Below are 18,089 nucleotides of genomic sequence, written 5' to 3'. Positions count from 1 at the left end.
GGAGAGAGGGCAGACATTGGATGGAGGGGACAGCAGAGAGGGCAGACACTGGATGGCAGAGAGAGACCGAAGACAGATGCTGGATGGAAGGAAGACAGTGAAAAGAAGATGAGGAAAGGAGAAACCTGAGACAACAAACTGTAAATAAAATATATATTTTTATTTTTTTGCTTTAGGATAAAGTAGTATTGTAGATGTGTTAATAAATGTTTATAATATAGAACATGTAAACAAGGTAATCTTTTGATTGGACTAATTTTAATACATTTTTAATACATTTTGTCTAACTTTTGGAGAACAAAACCCCCTTCCTCAGGTCAGGATAGGATACTGTAACAGTACTATACTATATTGACCTGAGGAAGGATGTTTTGGCCTCTGAAAGCTAAATCTATTAGTCCAATAAAATGGTATTATTTTATTTTCTATATTTGTTTTATTTCTATTTGTTAATTTGTAAAATGGTGATTGGTATTTGTTAGTTTTTTTTTCAAATGTACATCTGCTGTCTTTATATTTTGCACAGTATTAGGGGACATTTTCTGTTTCTGTGGTGTTGCATTGTATGCAGAGTCTGGCATCTTGGGGGTTCAGTTTAATTTTTGTCTAAATAGAAAGTTTTAATATTACTACTTATTCTATAGTGGATTAGGGAGTATCTGTGTTTGTGAAAAAGACATGGCTTTCACTTGGCATTGACTGTGCAGGATCGACGACGATCTGTACTATTCTGTCTGGTTTCATTTTACAATAGGTGAATTGATGTTCTAGTGCTCACTGTAGTGTTTTAAGATGTTTTCCTTTTCTTTGTGTGATTAGTAGAAATGACTGCTTATGGTATGGTAAAATTGCTCTATAGGTCCTGAGTGTTTTGTATTCTCGGCATACCTAGTACTGGATTTTGGAGGGGGATGTTAAAAAATGACTGGGAGGGAGGGAGGGGGGCCTTGGAGCTAGGGAGGAGGCGGAGCTAGGAGGCGGGGCTAGGGTGGGGCCCCATCAAATTGGTCTGCATTGGGCCCCGCACTTGCTAAGACCGGCCCTGTATACAATCTTTCTCTTTCTTAGACCACTTGGTTCATTAATCTCATCCCATGGCTTTTCCTACCATCTCTATGCTGATTACTCCCAAATCTACCTTTCTACCCCTGATATCTCACCTTGCATCCAAACCAAAGTTTCAGCGTGCTTGTCTGACATTGCTGTCTGGATGTCTGAACGCCACCTGAAATTAAACATGACAAAAACCGAGCTTCTCATTTTTCCCCCCAAACCCACCTCCCCACTCCCCCCATTTTCTATTTCTGTTGATGGCTCTCTCATTCTCCCTGTCTCCTCAGCTCGAAACCTTGGGGTCATCTTTGACTCTTCTCTCTCCTTCTCTGCTCATATCCAGCAGACCGCCAAGACCTGTCGTTTCTTTCTTTACAACATCCGTAAAATCCGCACTCTACCAAAACCCTCATCCACACTCTTGTCACCTCTCATTTAGACTACTGCAATTTGCTTCTTGCTGGCCTCCCACTTAGTCACCTCTCCCCTCTCCAATCGGTTCAAAACTCTGCTGCCCGTCTCGTCTTCCGCCAGGGTCGCTTTACTCATACTACCCCTCTCCTCAAGTCACTTCACTGGCTCCCTATCCATTTTTGCATCCTGTTCAAACTTCTTCTACTAACCTATAAATGTACTCACTCTGCTGCTCCCCAGTATTTCTCCACACTCGTCCTTCCCTACACCCCTTCCCGTGCACTCCGCTCCATGGATAAATCCTTCTTATCTGTTCCCTTCTCCACTACTGCCAACTCCAGACTTTGCGCCTTCTGTCTCGCTGCACCCTACGCCTGGAATAAACTTCCTGAGCCCCTACGTCTTGCCCCATCCTTGGCCACCTTTAAATCTAGACTGAAAGCCCACCTCTTTAACATTGCTTTTGACTCGTAACCACTTGTAACCACTCGCCTCCACCTACCCTCCTCTCCTCCTTCCTGTACACATTAATTGATTTGATTTGCTTACTTTATTTTTTGTCTATTAGATTGTAAGCTCTTTGAGCAGGGACTGTCTTTCTTCTATGTTTGTGCAGCGCTGCGTACGCCTTGTAGCGCTATAGAAATGCTAAATAGTAGTAGTAGTAGTAACAAGACAAGGAGATCAATTAAACAACAGTAAACAAAGAAAACGTGGTATTAACCTGATTATCTCCAGTTATTATTTATCTGAAACATTATTCCATATTGATCGTCTGGTTGGCTTCTTCAAACCCAAAATGGTGTATAGTCAATTAATTTCGTTGGAAACATACTTATTGTCCAATATTAGTGGAAATAATACGCCTGATTTCATTTTTTTCTCTTTTAAAACCAGAAGTTATTTAACAATACAAACACTTGAGTCTCTAATCCAATTCCCACTGATTAAGGTAATCCCAGTTTCACAGGCTTCACTCCTTTTGAATTAATATACAAGAGGAATCATTTCAGAGGAAAAAAAACTTTAGGAGTCATACCCGGAACTCTGGGAAAACAACAATCTCGATATTAATCATCTGTAATCAGTGGCGTAGCTATGTGGGGCCTGAGGGGGCCTGGGCCCCCGTAGATTTCAGTCTGGACCCCCCCTCCCGGTGAACCCGCCCCCGCCTACCTTCACTTTTGCTGGTGGGGGACCCCAATCCCTGCCAGCCAACGTCCTCTCCGTGCTGCTGCAGTGAAAAAAGTCTTCTTCCTTCTGTTGCTGTCCCTTTCTGGGTCCTTACCGGTGCTCCCGCGGCGGGGAGCGGGGGTCGCCGGGGGCCGTGGGCTCCAGGGCGGCAGGGACCAGCCGCCGACGGGGCCAGCGCTACCGCGGGTCACTCCGAGGCCGGCGACCGGAGGGAGCGGACGCCGGCCTCGGGGAAGGGGAGACGCCGGCCAAGATGGCGGCGCCGGCGTCGTCGGCTACCTGGCCAGAGCAGCAGCAGGCAAGTTCCGCCCACTCGCGCCGGATTGGCGCGTGGTAGGAGAGTCTCCGCCTGGTAGGCAGGACCGCCAATCCGGGCGCTCCTTGCCTATCAGGGCCGGCGGGATTGGCTCCTTTTCCGGAAGAGGAGAGATGGGCGGGGGATTTAAACCCTGAAGCAAGAAGGGCCCAGCGCTTCCGTTTCGTGTGTTAGAAGCCGACGCCGTGGAGTGCAGAGACTGTGTTTCTTCAGCTAGCTGTCCTTGCTAGCCACCTCCAGTGACTGTCTTCAGCTAGCCGTCCTTGCTAGCCACCCCCAGTGACGGTGCTCCCTTCAGCTAGCCGTCCTTGCTAGCCACCTCCAGTGACTGTGTTCCCTTCAGCTAGCCGTCCTTGCTAGCCACCTCCAGAGACTGTGTTCCCTTCAGCTAGCCGTCCTTGCTAGCCCCCTCCAGAGACTGTGTCCCTTCAGCTAGCCGTCCTTGCTAGCCACCTCCAGTGACTGTCTGCAGCTAGCCGTCCTTGCTAGCCACCTCCAGTGACTGTCTTCAGCTAGCCGTCCTTGCTAGCCACCCCCAGTGACGGTGCTCCCTTCAGCTAGCCGTCCTTGCTAGCCACCTCCAGAGACTGTGTTCCCTTCAGCTAGCCGTCCTTGCTAGCCACCTCCAGTGACTGTCTGCAGCTAGCCGTCCTTGCTAGCCACCTCCAGTGACTGTCTTCAGCTAGCCGTCCTTGCTAGCCACCCCCAGTGACGGTGCTCCCTTCAGCTAGCCGTCCTTGCTAGCCACCTCCAGTGACTGTGTTCCCTTCAGCTAGCCGTCCTTGCTAGCCACCTCCAGAGACTGTGTTCCCTTCAGCTAGCCGTCCTTGCTAGCCCCCTCCAGAGACTGTGTTCCCTTCAGCTAGCCGTCCTTGCTAGCCCCCTCCAGAGACTGTGTTCCCTTCAGCTAGCCGTCCTTGCTAGCCACCTCCAGTGACTGTGTTCCCTTCAGCTAGCCGTCCTTGCTAGCCCCCTCCAGAGACTGTGTTCCCTTCAGCTAGCCGTCCTTGCTAGCCACCTCCAGAGACTGTGTTCCCTTCAGCTAGCCGTCCTTGCTAGCCACCTCCAGAGACTGTGTTCCCTTCAGCTAGCCGTCCTTGCTAGCCACCTCCAGTGACTGTCTGCAGCTAGCCGTCCTTGCTAGCCACCTCCAGTGACTGTCTTCAGCTAGCCGTCCTTGCTAGCCACCCCCAGTGACGGTGCTCCCTTCAGCTAGCCGTCCTTGCTAGCCACCTCCAGTGACTGTGTTCCCTTCAGCTAGCCGTCCTTGCTAGCCCCCTCCAGAGACTGTGTTCCCTTCAGCTAGCCGTCCTTGCTAGCCAACTCCAGAGACTGTGTTCCCTTCAGCTAGCCGTCCTTGCTAGCCACCTCCAGAGACTGTGTTCCCTTCAGCTAGCCGTCCTTGCTAGCCACCCCCAGTGACGGTGCTCCCTTCAGCTAGCCGTCCTTGCTAGCCACCTCCAGTGACTGTGTTCCCTTCAGCTAGCCGTCCTTGCTAGCCACCTCCAGAGACTGTGTTCCCTTCAGCTAGCCGTCCTTGCTAGCCGCCTTCAGAGACTGTGCTCTTGCCGCGCTAGCCGTCCTTGCTAGCTGCTCTTCCGAGACTGTGTTGCTGGCGTCCAGCCAGGCCGGCCGTCACCCCGCGGTTCCAGCAGTCCCGCTGGCCGCCTGCAGCTGGGGGCTCAACCCTCGGTGAACGGCGGTCGCCGCGGGTGAAGATCCGGGGTGCGCGGCAGTCCTCTGAGGTCCTCCGGGCCTCAGGGAACCTAAGGGCTCACCACTACCCAGACCCGACAGTTGCATGCTGCTGATATCCTGCACGTTGTACGTGTAGGACGTCAGACTCAGAGAACAGAACTGCAGGACGCCAGCAGCAACAGAAGGAAGAAGACTTTTTTCACTGCAGCAGCACGGAGAGGACGTCGGCTGGCGGGGATTGGAGTCCCCCGCCAGCAAAAGCGAAGGTAGGCGGCGGCGGGAGAGGGTTTGCGGCGGGAGGGGAGTCGGCAAAGACGGGGGGCGGCACCGGGGGGGGGGGGCTAAAATGTGCCCCCTCCCCTCGGGCTCTGGACTCCCCTCCCACCGAAGTCTGGCTACGCCCCTATCTGTAATAATATTCATTTTGTTCAAATTTTTCTGGTCTATTAACATTTTCAAAATCTTAACCGTTTCCTATTCCTGTAGAACTTCATTTGCTGTATCAATTTTTCATTCTCCAAGGATTCGATTAGATTATCCATGTAGCTCACTAATAAGATTATATCTGAAGCAAAATTATTTACTACCACCGTTAGGTCCTGGCGCGCCTTCCAGATGATATTCAATGTAACCTCCACGGGAGCCAAAAACTCCAAGCTGATAGCTCTTACAGGTTTAGGAGTGGCACCGCCGACACGGGTTCAGCTGTAAACGACTTCCGTTTCAGCATACACTCCTAACTCACTCCTATTTTAAAGTAAGATATTCGGAATGCACATGAAAAAGTAAAATAACTAAAACACCTATATACAGAGAAAAAAAAGCGAAGACCAGTGATGGCAGGAGAGTGGTGGCTTGAAAACATCTTTCTGCCCCATGACTCCGTTTGACTAAGGTCTTCAAAAAACAAAAATTTGATTTGGATTGAGCACATTACAATTTTTCTTTTTATTATTATTATTTGTTACATTTGTATCCCACATTTTCCCACCTATTTGTAGGCTCAATGTGGCTTACCTAGTACCGGAGAGGCGTTTTCAGACTCCGGTGTGAACAAATACAAAGTGATGTTGTGGTAGGGCATCGTACAACGGAAGAGTTGAGTTATGTCCATTATGTACTTTAGTTTTCTTGTGTTGCAGAGATCAGGCATTTATGTTGGATCAGTAAGGTATGCCTTTTTAAACAGGTTAGTTTTTAGTGTTTTCCAGAAGTTTAGGTGGCCGTTCGTAGTTTTCAAGGCTTTTGGTAATGCGTTCCACAGTTGTGTGCTTATGTAGGAAAAACTGGACGCGTAAGTTGATTTGTATTTGAGTCCTTTGCAGCTTGGGTAGTGCAGATTTAGGTACGTTCGTGTTGATTCGGATGTGTTTCTAGTTGGTAGGTCGATCAAGTCTGTCATGTATCCCAAGGCTTCACCGTAGATGATTTTGTGAACCAGAGTGCAGATTTTGAAAGCAATGCGTTCTTTGGGAGCCAGTATAGTTGATTGATTGTACTGTCTGTTTGGTGCATGTGTTGTCTTTATACCTATGTTGATTCTACTGTCTTGTGTACATGTTGTCCCTATATATGTTGTTTCTACTGTCTGTCTGGTGTATATGTTCTCTATACTTATGTTGCCTCTGCTAGTGTTGTCTTTACATATGTTGACTAAATTCTCTGTCTGGTGTATGGGTTGTATCTATATACGTTGTCTCTATTATCTGCTATATGTGTTGTTTCTACTTATGTTGTTTCTACAGTCTATCTGGTGTATGTGTTGATTGGAGGGACGTGCACTTCAGAGGAAAAGGACACAAGGACTCTGCAGACAGAGCGGAGCAGCACTTTCATTGATCCCTATGCAGTCACTACCACTCTCTTTTATTCTGTGAAAATGTATTAAACATAATGAAAGAAGGGTTCCCATTCCCACCTTAGTTATTCCCTTATCTCTTATTTGTCCTGTTTGTCTGTCCTAATTAGATTGTAAGCTCTGTCGAGCAGGGACTGTCTCTTCATGTTCAAGTGTACAGTGCTGTGTAGTGCTATAAAATGATAAGTAGTAGTAAGTAGTAAGGGTGTGTGAGAGAGAGGGAACAAAAGAGGGGCAATGGGAGATAGAAAATGAAAAGCTATGATGAAGGGCGAGAAACAAAGCAAGAAAGAGTGATGGGGTGAGAGGGAGCAAAGTATAGGGTGAAAGAGGGGAGAGGAGACCAGAAAGAAAGTGATGGGACTAAATAAAAGAGACATGGAGAAGGGATGATGGGAGGTAGTGAGATATAGACAGAGAGGCAATGGTGAGGGGGAGACTAGAAAAGGAGAACAAGGAGTGATAGGGTGGTGAGTGTGAGAGGGGGTGATAAGGACTGACTAGAGAATGACAGAGGGGTGATAAGAGAGAGAATGTGGTAAATGTGATGATGGGGCAAGAAAAAGTCAGAGAAGGTGTGAGAAGGTCAGCGAACAAGAGGATGTGATATTGAAGCGAGAGAAAGCAGGAATGATGATGCATGACAGAGAGTCATAGAGGAAAATGCAGTGTGAGGGAAAGATAGGAGCAAGCAGAAGACCGAAGTGGAGTGGAACTCAATGAGGGTGAGAAGGACAGCTGAGGAGGTAATAGAAGGGGAGAGATGGGGAAAAAAAAACCCAAGCATATCCTGCACTTCCTAACTTAATAATATAATAATACCATATTTATAGCGCTACTGGACTATAAGTGATGGAAGTATTTGGGTACAATATGTCCTTGACCCAAGGAACTTATAATTTAAGAGCTTACCTGATGCAATAAGAGACATGGAGGAGTATTTTCAAAGCACTTAGACTTACAAAGTTCCACAGTAACTTATGGAACTTTGTAAGTCCAAGTGCTTTGAAAAAGAGCACCAAAGTGACTTGCCCCTCATCACAAGGAGTGCCAGTGACAGAAGCTGGATTTGAACTCTGGTTCTCTGAATCTTCTTTGATTTTTACAGGCCTAGTTCTTAGCCTGAGCCATTGGCCTGTATTTCACTGAGAGCAAGTGACAGCATATTTCTACATTCCCCTCTTGCCGGGCCCCCCCCTGGGGGAGACCCAATTATATTCAATCTCACCACATGTCACCAAAGAAAGAAGAGAATAAAACATTGTTATTTTCCCTTTCCAGGTTCTCCAGAGATGTTTGGAATTTATAAACAAGATTTTCAGACCAGTCCAAGAATGACAGCAGAAAAATGGAATCAGACCACCAATTTCTCCCACACTGAGTTCATCCTGTTCGGGTTCCCTGGGGTTTCCGAGTACAGGCAGCTCCTGGTGATTCCCTTTCTGACCCTCTATGTGGTGAGCATGATGGGGAACAGCATCCTGATCTATGTCATCTGCAGAGAAGAAAATCTTCACTCCCCTATGTATATACTCATGTCTCTGCTTTGTGCTGTCCACATCTGCAACGTGAACACCATCATTCCCAGAATGCTATTGGGATTAGCATTTCATCTGAATCAGATTTCTCTAAATGCTTGTCTAACCCAGATGTTTCTTATTTACTTTGGGATTACTCTATGGTCCAACATCCTCTTAGTGATGGCTTTAGACAGATACGTTGCAATCTGTAAACCTTTACGTTACTTAGAAATAGTGAACAAGACATTGTTGTCACATTTAGCTGCGGCTGGATTGTTACGCAGTGGGTGCGTTGTCTTACCTATAGTCCTCTTGGCTTCACAGGTGCGGTTCTGTGGGTCTAACATCATTAGGAATTTTGTATGTGAAAATATGGCCCTTCTGCTCTTGGCATGTAGTGACATTTCCAGAATCAAGACTTTAGGCATGCTGATGAGAGCTCTGATTGTGTTTATGGACATTGGTTTAATTCTGGTTTCCTACACACTGATTCTCCGGGCAGCGCTGAGAATCTCCTCAGGATCCATCCGCAACAAGGCTTTGCACACCTGTGGCACTCAGCTGCTGATCGTTTTCGTGGGTTACTTTTGTGCCCTGCTTTCCTCGATTGTGTATCGGGCTGGAAAGTCGGTCTCACAAGACGTCCACAACCTTTTATCTGGAATTTATTTTATACTTCCAGCCACTGTTGATCCGATAATTTATGGTGTGAGGGTCAAAGGTATCAGGCAATGTATTCAGAAGCTGCTGAGGACAAGAGTAGCCATAAAGGACTCTTAAAATAATGTATGTACAACTATAATGTTTAGGAACAAACAGTGGTACTCATTGTGGGCGGGGTCGCCATTGATAGCTCTGCCCCCTATGGTAACCACACCACTTATACCAGCCATGGCACATGTAAATAGGCATCATTGAAATTTTATACCAGTATAGGAGAAAAAATAACTTGTGATTTCTTTTTTCATTATAAATAATGTCTGTTACAGCTCCAGTATACCCAGTGCAAAATAAGACAGCTGATGTAAATTCTCAAACTGGACATATTCCAAACACTAAAATGAAAATAAAATGACTTTTTTCTACATTTGTTGTCTGGTGACTTTGTTTTTCTGACCATGTTGGCCCCAGTCTCTGATTCTGCTACTCTCTATCTGTTCTCTTAACACTGTTTCCAGGGCTTCCTTTCCACTTATTTCTTTACTTTCCTCCTTTCTTGCCCTCTGATATTACTTGCTGTTTTATTTATTTTTTTATTTATGTTAATTTATATACCGTGTCTTATTGCAACTGCAAAACAGAACGGTTTACAAATGTATAAAAACAATTAGTGTATACAAATAAACAAACATAGGAATTCCGGGGCAGAGGAAGCAGGGAACCGGCAGACAGTGCCCTAGCGAGGGCGGCTGGCACCCGGGGCTACTTCCTGTTCCGGGGCAGAGGGAGCATGAAAACGAAGAGCCGGCAGGGAGTAGAACAACTGAGTGCCAACACAAGGGTGCTTCTTTATTTATATTCAATCGAAAGAATTCTTGACATCTAAGCACAATAGACTTGACGCAGTCCTGCGTTTCGGTGCAGCAAGCGCCTGCCTTGGAAGTCAAAGCAATTCCATATGCTCATGGCTTTTCAAACAATGAAAGCAGAACTGTGTCAAGTCTATTGTACTTAGATGTCAAGAATTCTGTCGATTGAGTATAAATAAAGAAGCACCCTTGTGTTGGAACTCAGTTGGTCTACCCCTATTTTTGTTGTCTCTGTTGGTGTGCTTGGGAGCTTCTGCTTTTTGTTTTCATAGCTAATGGTTAGAGCAGTAAGCTGAAAACCAAGAAAGATAGAGGACTAAATACACTGTGCGTTAAGAGTAGTATATTTTTTGTTAGGAACAGACAAATAGAACAATGCCAGATGTGGCCATGTTTCACCTAAGGATAGGCTGTGTCAGGGCTTACAACTGTCAAAGGAACATAATTTTAAAAAAACAAGTCCAATTTTTACAAAATCTCAAATCCTATATAATAATTCTCACCTCCAACAGGATGTGCTTGGGACCGTGCCTGCCGGAAGTGGTCTGCTAGGCAGGCACGCACTGACCTCAGTGACAGACAATTTGGCAAAGCAAAACAATCTGAGTGCTGGTCATTAGGACACAGGGTTGATAGGAGAGTTTTAAAAGACTGAAGGAACCAAAAGTGTTCGGGGGGGGGGGGGGGGGGGGGCAAGTTCTGAATGAATGAAAGAAATGAAAATTTACGAGAGGAACACAATCTGAATGCCGGGCATTTGTACACAGGGTAGATAGGACACTTTTTTTAAAAAATGAAGGACGTGAAAGTATTACATCTTGGGGGAGGGGTGAGGAGGAAAGCGGTGGGGTATCCAGATACTGGGCATTAGGGCCACGGGGGTACATAGACTTTTGAAAGCCTTAAGGAACCCAAAGTGTGGGAAGGAGGAGGAAAAGGAGGGGAGGAACGGGGTGAGAGGCATTAGGAACAGAGGAGGGGGCCCTGTCACACACTCTCATTCTCACACACACACTGTCACACAGACAGTCTCACTCTGTCACACACCCGCACATTCACTCTGGCTCTCTCTCTCAAACATACACACTCCCAGGAAAACCTTGCTAGCGCCCGTTTCATTCGTTCCAGAAACGGGCCTTTTTTACTAGTCATATATAAATAAATACCAATCAAATAAAAAAAAGTTCAAATCATATATAAATAAAAACATGAATCATACTCAAAAGGGCCTTCAATAATAATTAGCAATAGTAAATATCCAAAAGACAAAATGAATAGTAGAAAATCTATTGTAATGTGAACCTTAACATCATTTATCTATTGATATAATTCAAATTGTTATGAAGCATTGGCATGCAATGAATGTTATAATGCCTTTGTATCGCTCCATGGTGCGACCGCACCTTGAATACTGTGTGTAATTCTGGTCATTGCATCTCAAAAAAATATAGCAGAATTCAAAAAGGTATAGAGAAGGGCAACAAAAATGATAAAGGGGATGGGCGACTTCCCTATGAGAAAAGGCTAAAGCAACTAGGGCTTTTCAGCTTGGAGAAGAGACAGCTCAGGAGAGATATGATAGTGGTCTGTAAAATACTGAGTGGAGTGGAACAGTTCAAGGTGAATCTCTTGTATACTCTTTCCAAAAATACAAGGACTAGGGGCCACACAATGAAGCTACTAAGTATTAAATTTTAAAACAAACTGGATATAATATTTCTTCACTCAAGGTATAATTAAATTCTGGAATTCGTTGCCAAAGAATGTGGTAAAAGCAATTAGCTTAGCAGGGTTTAAAAAAGGTTTGGATAATTTTCTAAAAGAAAACCCCGCAAGCCATTATTAAGATGGACTTAGGAAAATCCACTGCTTATATCTAAGTTAAGCAGAATCTGTCATAATTCTTGAATGTTTATGGGTGATATATGTCATTTATACATATATTTAATGTTTTTTATATATGAATGTATACATGGGTATGTCATTACGTTCATTTATAATGTGATTGTACTCCGATGCTTTTACGGTTCCTATCACATATGCATGTAATTGTGTATGTGTGTGTATATGTACATGTATTTTTAACTTTTGCTCTTATGGTTATTATAGACCCCTGAGGCAGGCGCTGTGCGCTGAAACACAGACCGTGTCTGGTCCATTCAAGTACTGTTTCTTCAACATATGATTAAAGACTTCAATCCCCATTTTTTGGACGCCCTTGGTGCTTTTTGTTTTTTTGGCTAAGTTAAGCAGAATAAAATCTGTTCTACTGTTCTGGGTTCTTGCCAGGTACTTGTAACCTGGATTGGCCACTGTTGGAAACAGAATACTGGACTTGATAGACCTTTGTTCTGTCCCAGTATAGCAACACTTATGTACTTATGTACTTGGGATTCTGAATGGAATCTTGCTACTCTCTGGGGTTCTACAAGGAATGTTGCTACTCTGGGATTCCAGAATCTTGTTATTCTTTGAGGTTTCTGCCAGGTACTTGTGACCTGGATTGGCCACTGTTGGAAACAGGATGCTGGGCTTGATGGACCATTGGTCTGTCCCAGTATGGCAACACTTATGTACTTGGGATTCTGAATGGAATCTTGCTACTCTCTGGGGTTCTACATGGAATGTTGCTACTCTGGGATTTCAGAATCTTGTTATTCTTTGAGGTTTCTGCTGGGTACTTGTGACCTGGATTGGCCACTGTTGGAAACAGGATGCTGGGCTTGATGGACCTTTGGTCTGTCCCAGTATGGCAACACTTCTGTACTTCTGTACTTGGGATTCTGAATGGAATCTTGCTACTCTCTGGGGTTCTACATGGAATGTTGCTACTCTGGGATTCCAGAATCTTGTTATTCTTTGAGGTTTCCACCGGGTACTTGTGACCTGGATTGGCCACTGTTGGAAACAGGATGCTGGGCTTGAAGGACCTTTGGTCTGTCCCAGTATGGCAACACTTATGTACTTGGGATTCTGAATGGAATCTTGCTACTCTCTGGGGTTCTACATGGAATGTTGCTACTCTGGGATTCAAGAATCTTGTTATTCTTTGAGGTTTCTGCCAGATACTTTTGACCTCGATTGGCCACTGTTGGAAACAGGATATTGGGCTTGATGGACCTTTGTTCTGTCCCAGTATGGCAACACGTATGTTCTTAGGTTTTACCACATTTCTCTGAGAAAGATATTATGGTTGCTTTTAAGAGATATCAACTTCTTTGCACCTTCTGCCTTTCCAGCCCCTTAAAAATAAAATTGGGTAGACAATTACTGGACAGTACCCGTGTTACACTTGTTCAGTATGTAATGAGAATTTGAAGACGAGGACAGTTATTCATCCAGTTACAGGAGATTGTTTTGAACTAAGACAATTCTATAGTTGTAAAACTCAGAATGTGATTTATGCTGTCATCTGCCCATGCAGTTTAGTTTACACTGGCAAGACCAAAAGTCATTCAGTAAGCGTGTTATTGAGCAGTAAAGTGCTATGAAAAGAAAAGTGACAGAGAAACCACTTGTAGAACATACAGAAACATATAATCATGTCTTTGAAGATTTTAAATTCTTGGTCCTCTAAAAAGTTCAAAATTCATTGAGAGGTGGCAACATTGATGGGATTCTTTTACAGGAAGAACAGAGATTTATTTTTAGACTTAACACTGTCACATCAAATGGTTTGAACAATGAGTCAGATCTGAGTGTCTTTCTATAAGAAACATAAATGGATACCAGTTCCTTTTTTCAGTTTACAGCATAAGCTCATGGGGTGCATTTGATTTTTATGTAGAGACACACATTTTGAGATGTTCCACTCAATATGGAAATTAAAAAGAGTAAAACATTTTTTCCCAATGACAGTCTTCCGTAACCTGGTACAATCAATGGTGCTCAGTCACCTAGACTACTGTAATGCACTATACGCTGGATGCAAAGAACAGACAATCAAGAAACTTCAGACAGCCCAGAACACCGCAGCCAGACTTATATTCGGAAAAGCAAAATATGAAAGTGCCGAACCGCTACGAGAAAAGTTACACTGGCTCCCACTCAAAGAACGCATCACGTTTAAGATTTGCACTCTAGTTCATAAAATCATCCATGGAGATGCCCCAATCTATATGTCAGACCTGATAGACTTACCGACTAGGAATGCCAAAAGATCAGCCCGTACATTCCTCAACCTTCATCTCTCAAGCTGCAAAAGCCTAAAATACAAACTTACGCATGCAGCAAACTTTACCTACCTGAGTGCCAAGCTATGGAATGCACTACCGCACAACCTGAGAAAGATCTACGAACTAACAAACTTCCGAATATCATTGAAGACCCATCTTTTTAACAAGGCATACCACAAAGAACAACAAATATAAATGCGTGCGTCTCCTCTACCTTAACACAGACCTATTTTTACAATATCTGTTTGTTCTAAACTTCTACTATGTTACTCTAATTCTCCATGTAACAATAATTAACTATGTTCTACTACTACTTAACATTTCTAGAGCGCTACTAGGGTTACGCAGCGCTGTACAATTTAACAAAGAGAGACAGTCCCTGCTCAAAGAGCTTACAATCTAATAGACAAATAGGGGCAGTCAAATTGGGGCAGTCTGGATTCACTGAACGGTAAGGGTTAGGTGCCGAACGCAGCATTGAAGAGGTGGGCTTTAAGCAAAGACTTGAAGACGGGCAGGGAGGGGGCTTGGCGTAAGGGTTCAGGAAGGTTGTTCCAAGCATAGGGTGAGGCGAGGCAGAATGAGCGGAGCCTGGAGTTGGCGGTGGTGGAGAAGGGTACTGAGAGGAGGGATTTATCCTGTGAACGGAGGTTACGGGCGGGAACGTAAGGGGAGATGAGGGTAGAAAGATAGTGAGGGGCAGCAGACTGAGTGCATTTGTAGGTAAGAAGGAGAAGCTTGAATTGAATGCGGTATCTGATATGTTCTATATTCTAATCCGGTATGTTCTAATCCAATACCACCAAGAACGATACATTGTAGCCACTTTGAACCTGCAAAGAGGTGGGAAAATGTGGGATACAAATGCAATAAATAAATAAATTAAATGCCGTTTGAAGTTTTATATTATTCAGTTTGAAATATGTGTTATGAATTGCTGACATATTTCTTTCTATATGATTTTTACGTGTATTTCCATATTGTGGAGTATATTAAACACATTGTTCATTTTTATGCATGATACACCACCATGTGTTTGGATAATTTTTATGTTGTTTTATTTATATATATATGTGTGTGTGTGTGTGTGTGTGTGTGTGATTTACTGCTTTATTACAGGATTTATTGTTTTAAGAATTGCACTTTTATTTTTATTAGTCACATGGGGCCCAATATTCAAAACTATTTAACTGGCCAGTAATGGCTCCTGGCCGGTTATATAGTGGCTCCTGGTCGGTTTAATCGTGTGACAAGAGTTTTCAGTTTTAGCACAGTATAAGCCATCACAAGAACAAAACATAAGAAAACCAATGGGCTGCATTAGGGGCTTATAGCCCATTTAGTTATGTTTCAACAAATGAGAGACCTGCTTGACAGGAAATATTTTTATTATTTTGACTTATAAACCACTTGTCCCTGAAACATGCTCAAACAACAGAATAATCCATTTGTGTATCTAAAAAGTAAACTTCTACAAAACAGATGAAGATGTGATTCCATGTGCCCCAATGAAAGGAGAGTTTAATTCTACTCCCATTCCATCATCTTTATAACACCAGGCTTCCCCAAGGCAGATTACAACAACAGTTAAGATGAACCCATCAGGAAACAGGATATCCTCACTGAAATTTGGCCATCTGTATTGTATACAGTGTATTTATTTAGTTTTTAGTGTAGAAAAATGAGCACAAAATACAGAGTTTAAAATTGCTGTTTCTCCCAGCTATGATTATTTTTAAGCTGTTTTATTGATATTCAATTGTTATTTCATGATGTTTATATGTGCTAAGAATGATATCCAAGTGACAGAACTGCAGGACATGTGGGGTAGGGAATAAAACGCTGTGGGTTATACTGGAAAGAGGGAAAGGAAAATGTATCTATATCGGAGTGATATACAGACCTCCCTCACAGTCAGAGGAACTGGACAGAGACTTAATTGAAGACATCTGCAAGATAGCTAGGAAAGGGAAAGTACTACTGATAGGTGACTTCAATATGCCAGATGTTGATTGGGGTGTCCCGGCTGCGGGGTCGTCTAGAAGCAAAGAGATCTTAGATTCCCTACAGGAAAAATTGTTCCGGCAGTGGGTATTGGAACCGATGCGGGATGGAGCTGTTCTGGACCTGGTGCTTACGAATGGAGAGTACGTTTCTTACGTCAAGGTGACAGACCATTTGGCATCTAGTGATCATCGTATGGTATGGTTCAATATTAAAACAGACGGGAGGGCTCATTCGAGATTGAAGGTCCTGCATTTCAAAGGAACTAACTTTGTCGAGATGGGGAAATTTCTCAAGGAACAGTTAGCGGGATGGGAAGGGCTGAAGGATTTAGAACAGCAATGGACAAGACTGAAAGGAGCTATATTAAAGGCAACTAACCTTTATGTTAGAAATTTACATAAAAGTAAGAGGAAAAGAAGGCCTCTCTGGTACTCGAATGTAGTAACTGAAAAGATAAGGGGAAGGAGGCTAACCTTTGCACGTTATAAGACAACTCAGAAAGATGAGGACAGGAGAGAATACCTAAATAAGCGAAGAGAAGCTGGAAAAGCTATCAGGAAAGCGAAGCGGCAAATGGAGGAAAAGATAGCTAATACAGTAAAATTGAGGGACAAGACCTTTTTCAGATATGTAAGTGTCAAGAGGAAGGGCCATAATAGCAAAGCTGAGGGAGAGAAATATGTGGAAGATGATAAGGATAAAGCTGAACTGCTTAACGATTATTTCAGCTCTGTGTTCACAAATGAAAGACCGGGGGTAGGGCTGCAGAAAACAAAGGCTAAAGGGGATGGATGTATGGTAGACAAGACCCGTTTATGGAGGACTGTGTTCGTGAGGAGCTTGCCAAACTAAAAGTAGACAGAGCGATGGGGCCTGATGGACCTCTTCAATGCTTCCTTAGAAACTGGAGTGGTCCCGGTGGACTGCAGAAGGGTGGGTGGATGTGGTTCCTTTGCACAAGAGTGGAAGTAAGGAAGAGGTCAGTCTGACCTCGGTGATGAGTAAGCTAATGGAAATACTTCTAAAAAGGAGGATTGTGACGTTTCTTGAACTACATGGAATGCAAGACCCGAGGCAGCATGGCTTCACTAGTGGCAGGTCGTGTCAGATGAATCTGACTGTCTTCTTTGACTGGGTGACCAAACAGTTGGATGTGGTAAGGGCGCTTTATGTGGTATACTTGGATTTCAGCAAAACCTTTGACACGGGTCCGCACAGGCGACTGATAAATAAATTGAGTGCCCTCAGTGCGGGATCTAGAGTAACTGATTGGGTAAAATATTGGTTGAATGGTAGGAGACAGAGGGTGGTGGTAAATGGAGCTTGCTCTGAGGAAAAGGAGGTAGTCAGTGGAGTACCACAGGGATCGGTCCTAGGGCCGGCTCTTTTTAACGTCTTTGTGATATTGCGGAAGGGCTGTCTGGTAAGGTTTGTCTCTTTGCAGACGATACTAAACTCTGCAACAGGGTGGACACCCTGGAGGGTGTGAATGACATGAGGAAGGACCTAGTGAAGCTAGAGGAATGGACCGATATTTGGCAACTAAGGTTTAATCCCCAAAAATACAGGGTCATGCACTTGGGTTGCAAAAATTCAAGGGAACGGTACTGTATAGGGGGTGTAGTGCTTCAGTGTGTGAAGGAAGAGCGGGACTTGGGGGTGATTGTGTCCGACAACATTAAAGCTTTCAAACAGGTAGAAAAAGTGATGGCCAAAGCCAGAAGGATGCTTGGGTGCATACCGTGCATAAAGAGAGGCATGACCAGCAGGAAAAAGGAGGTGATAGTGCCATTGTATAAGTCTATGGTGAGGCCTCGTTTGGAGTACTGCGTGCAGTTCTGGAGACCTCACCTATGGAAAGATATAAACAGGATGGAGTCGGTCCAGAGGGTGGCTACGAAATTAGTAAGCGGTTTTGAATGCAAAAATTATAGGGACAGGCTTATGAACCTCAACATGTATACGCTGGAAGAGAGGAGACATGATAGAGACGTTTAAATATCTCAAGGGCATTTATGTACAGAAGAGAGCCTTTTTCAAATGAAGGAGAGCTGTGGAATGAGGGGGCATACGACAAAGTTAAGAGGGAATAGGCTTAGGAGTAACCTAAAGAAGTATTATTTCACAGAAAGGGTGGTGGAGGTGTGGAATGGCCTCCTGGTGGAGGTTGGTGGAGTCGAGGACTGTTCCAGAATTTAAAAAGGCATGGGATAAGCATGTGGGATCGCTTAGGAACAGGTAGAATTGGGGGTTACAGAGGTTAGGCAGACTGGATGGGTCATGTGGCCTTCATCTGCTGTCAAGTTTCTATGTTTCTATATCTAC

General features: G+C 44.2%; 1 protein-coding gene across 1 annotated transcript; it reads left to right on the top strand.

Moving 5' to 3' along the window:
* The first annotated feature begins 7,981 nt into the window (after window positions 1–7,981).
* On the top strand, window positions 7,982–8,833 carry LOC115468194 (olfactory receptor 52B2-like). Its single transcript, XM_030199731.1, has one exon. The coding sequence runs from the start codon at window positions 7,997–7,999 to the stop codon at window positions 8,831–8,833; it is 837 nt and encodes a 278-aa protein (XP_030055591.1). The 5' UTR covers window positions 7,982–7,996.
* The last annotated feature ends 9,256 nt before the right edge of the window (window positions 8,834–18,089 follow it).

This window comes from Microcaecilia unicolor, chromosome 4 (assembly GCF_901765095.1).
Source record: "Microcaecilia unicolor chromosome 4, aMicUni1.1, whole genome shotgun sequence".
NCBI lineage: Eukaryota > Metazoa > Chordata > Amphibia > Gymnophiona > Siphonopidae > Microcaecilia > Microcaecilia unicolor.
This window is presented reverse-complemented; position numbering and strand designations above follow the sequence as displayed.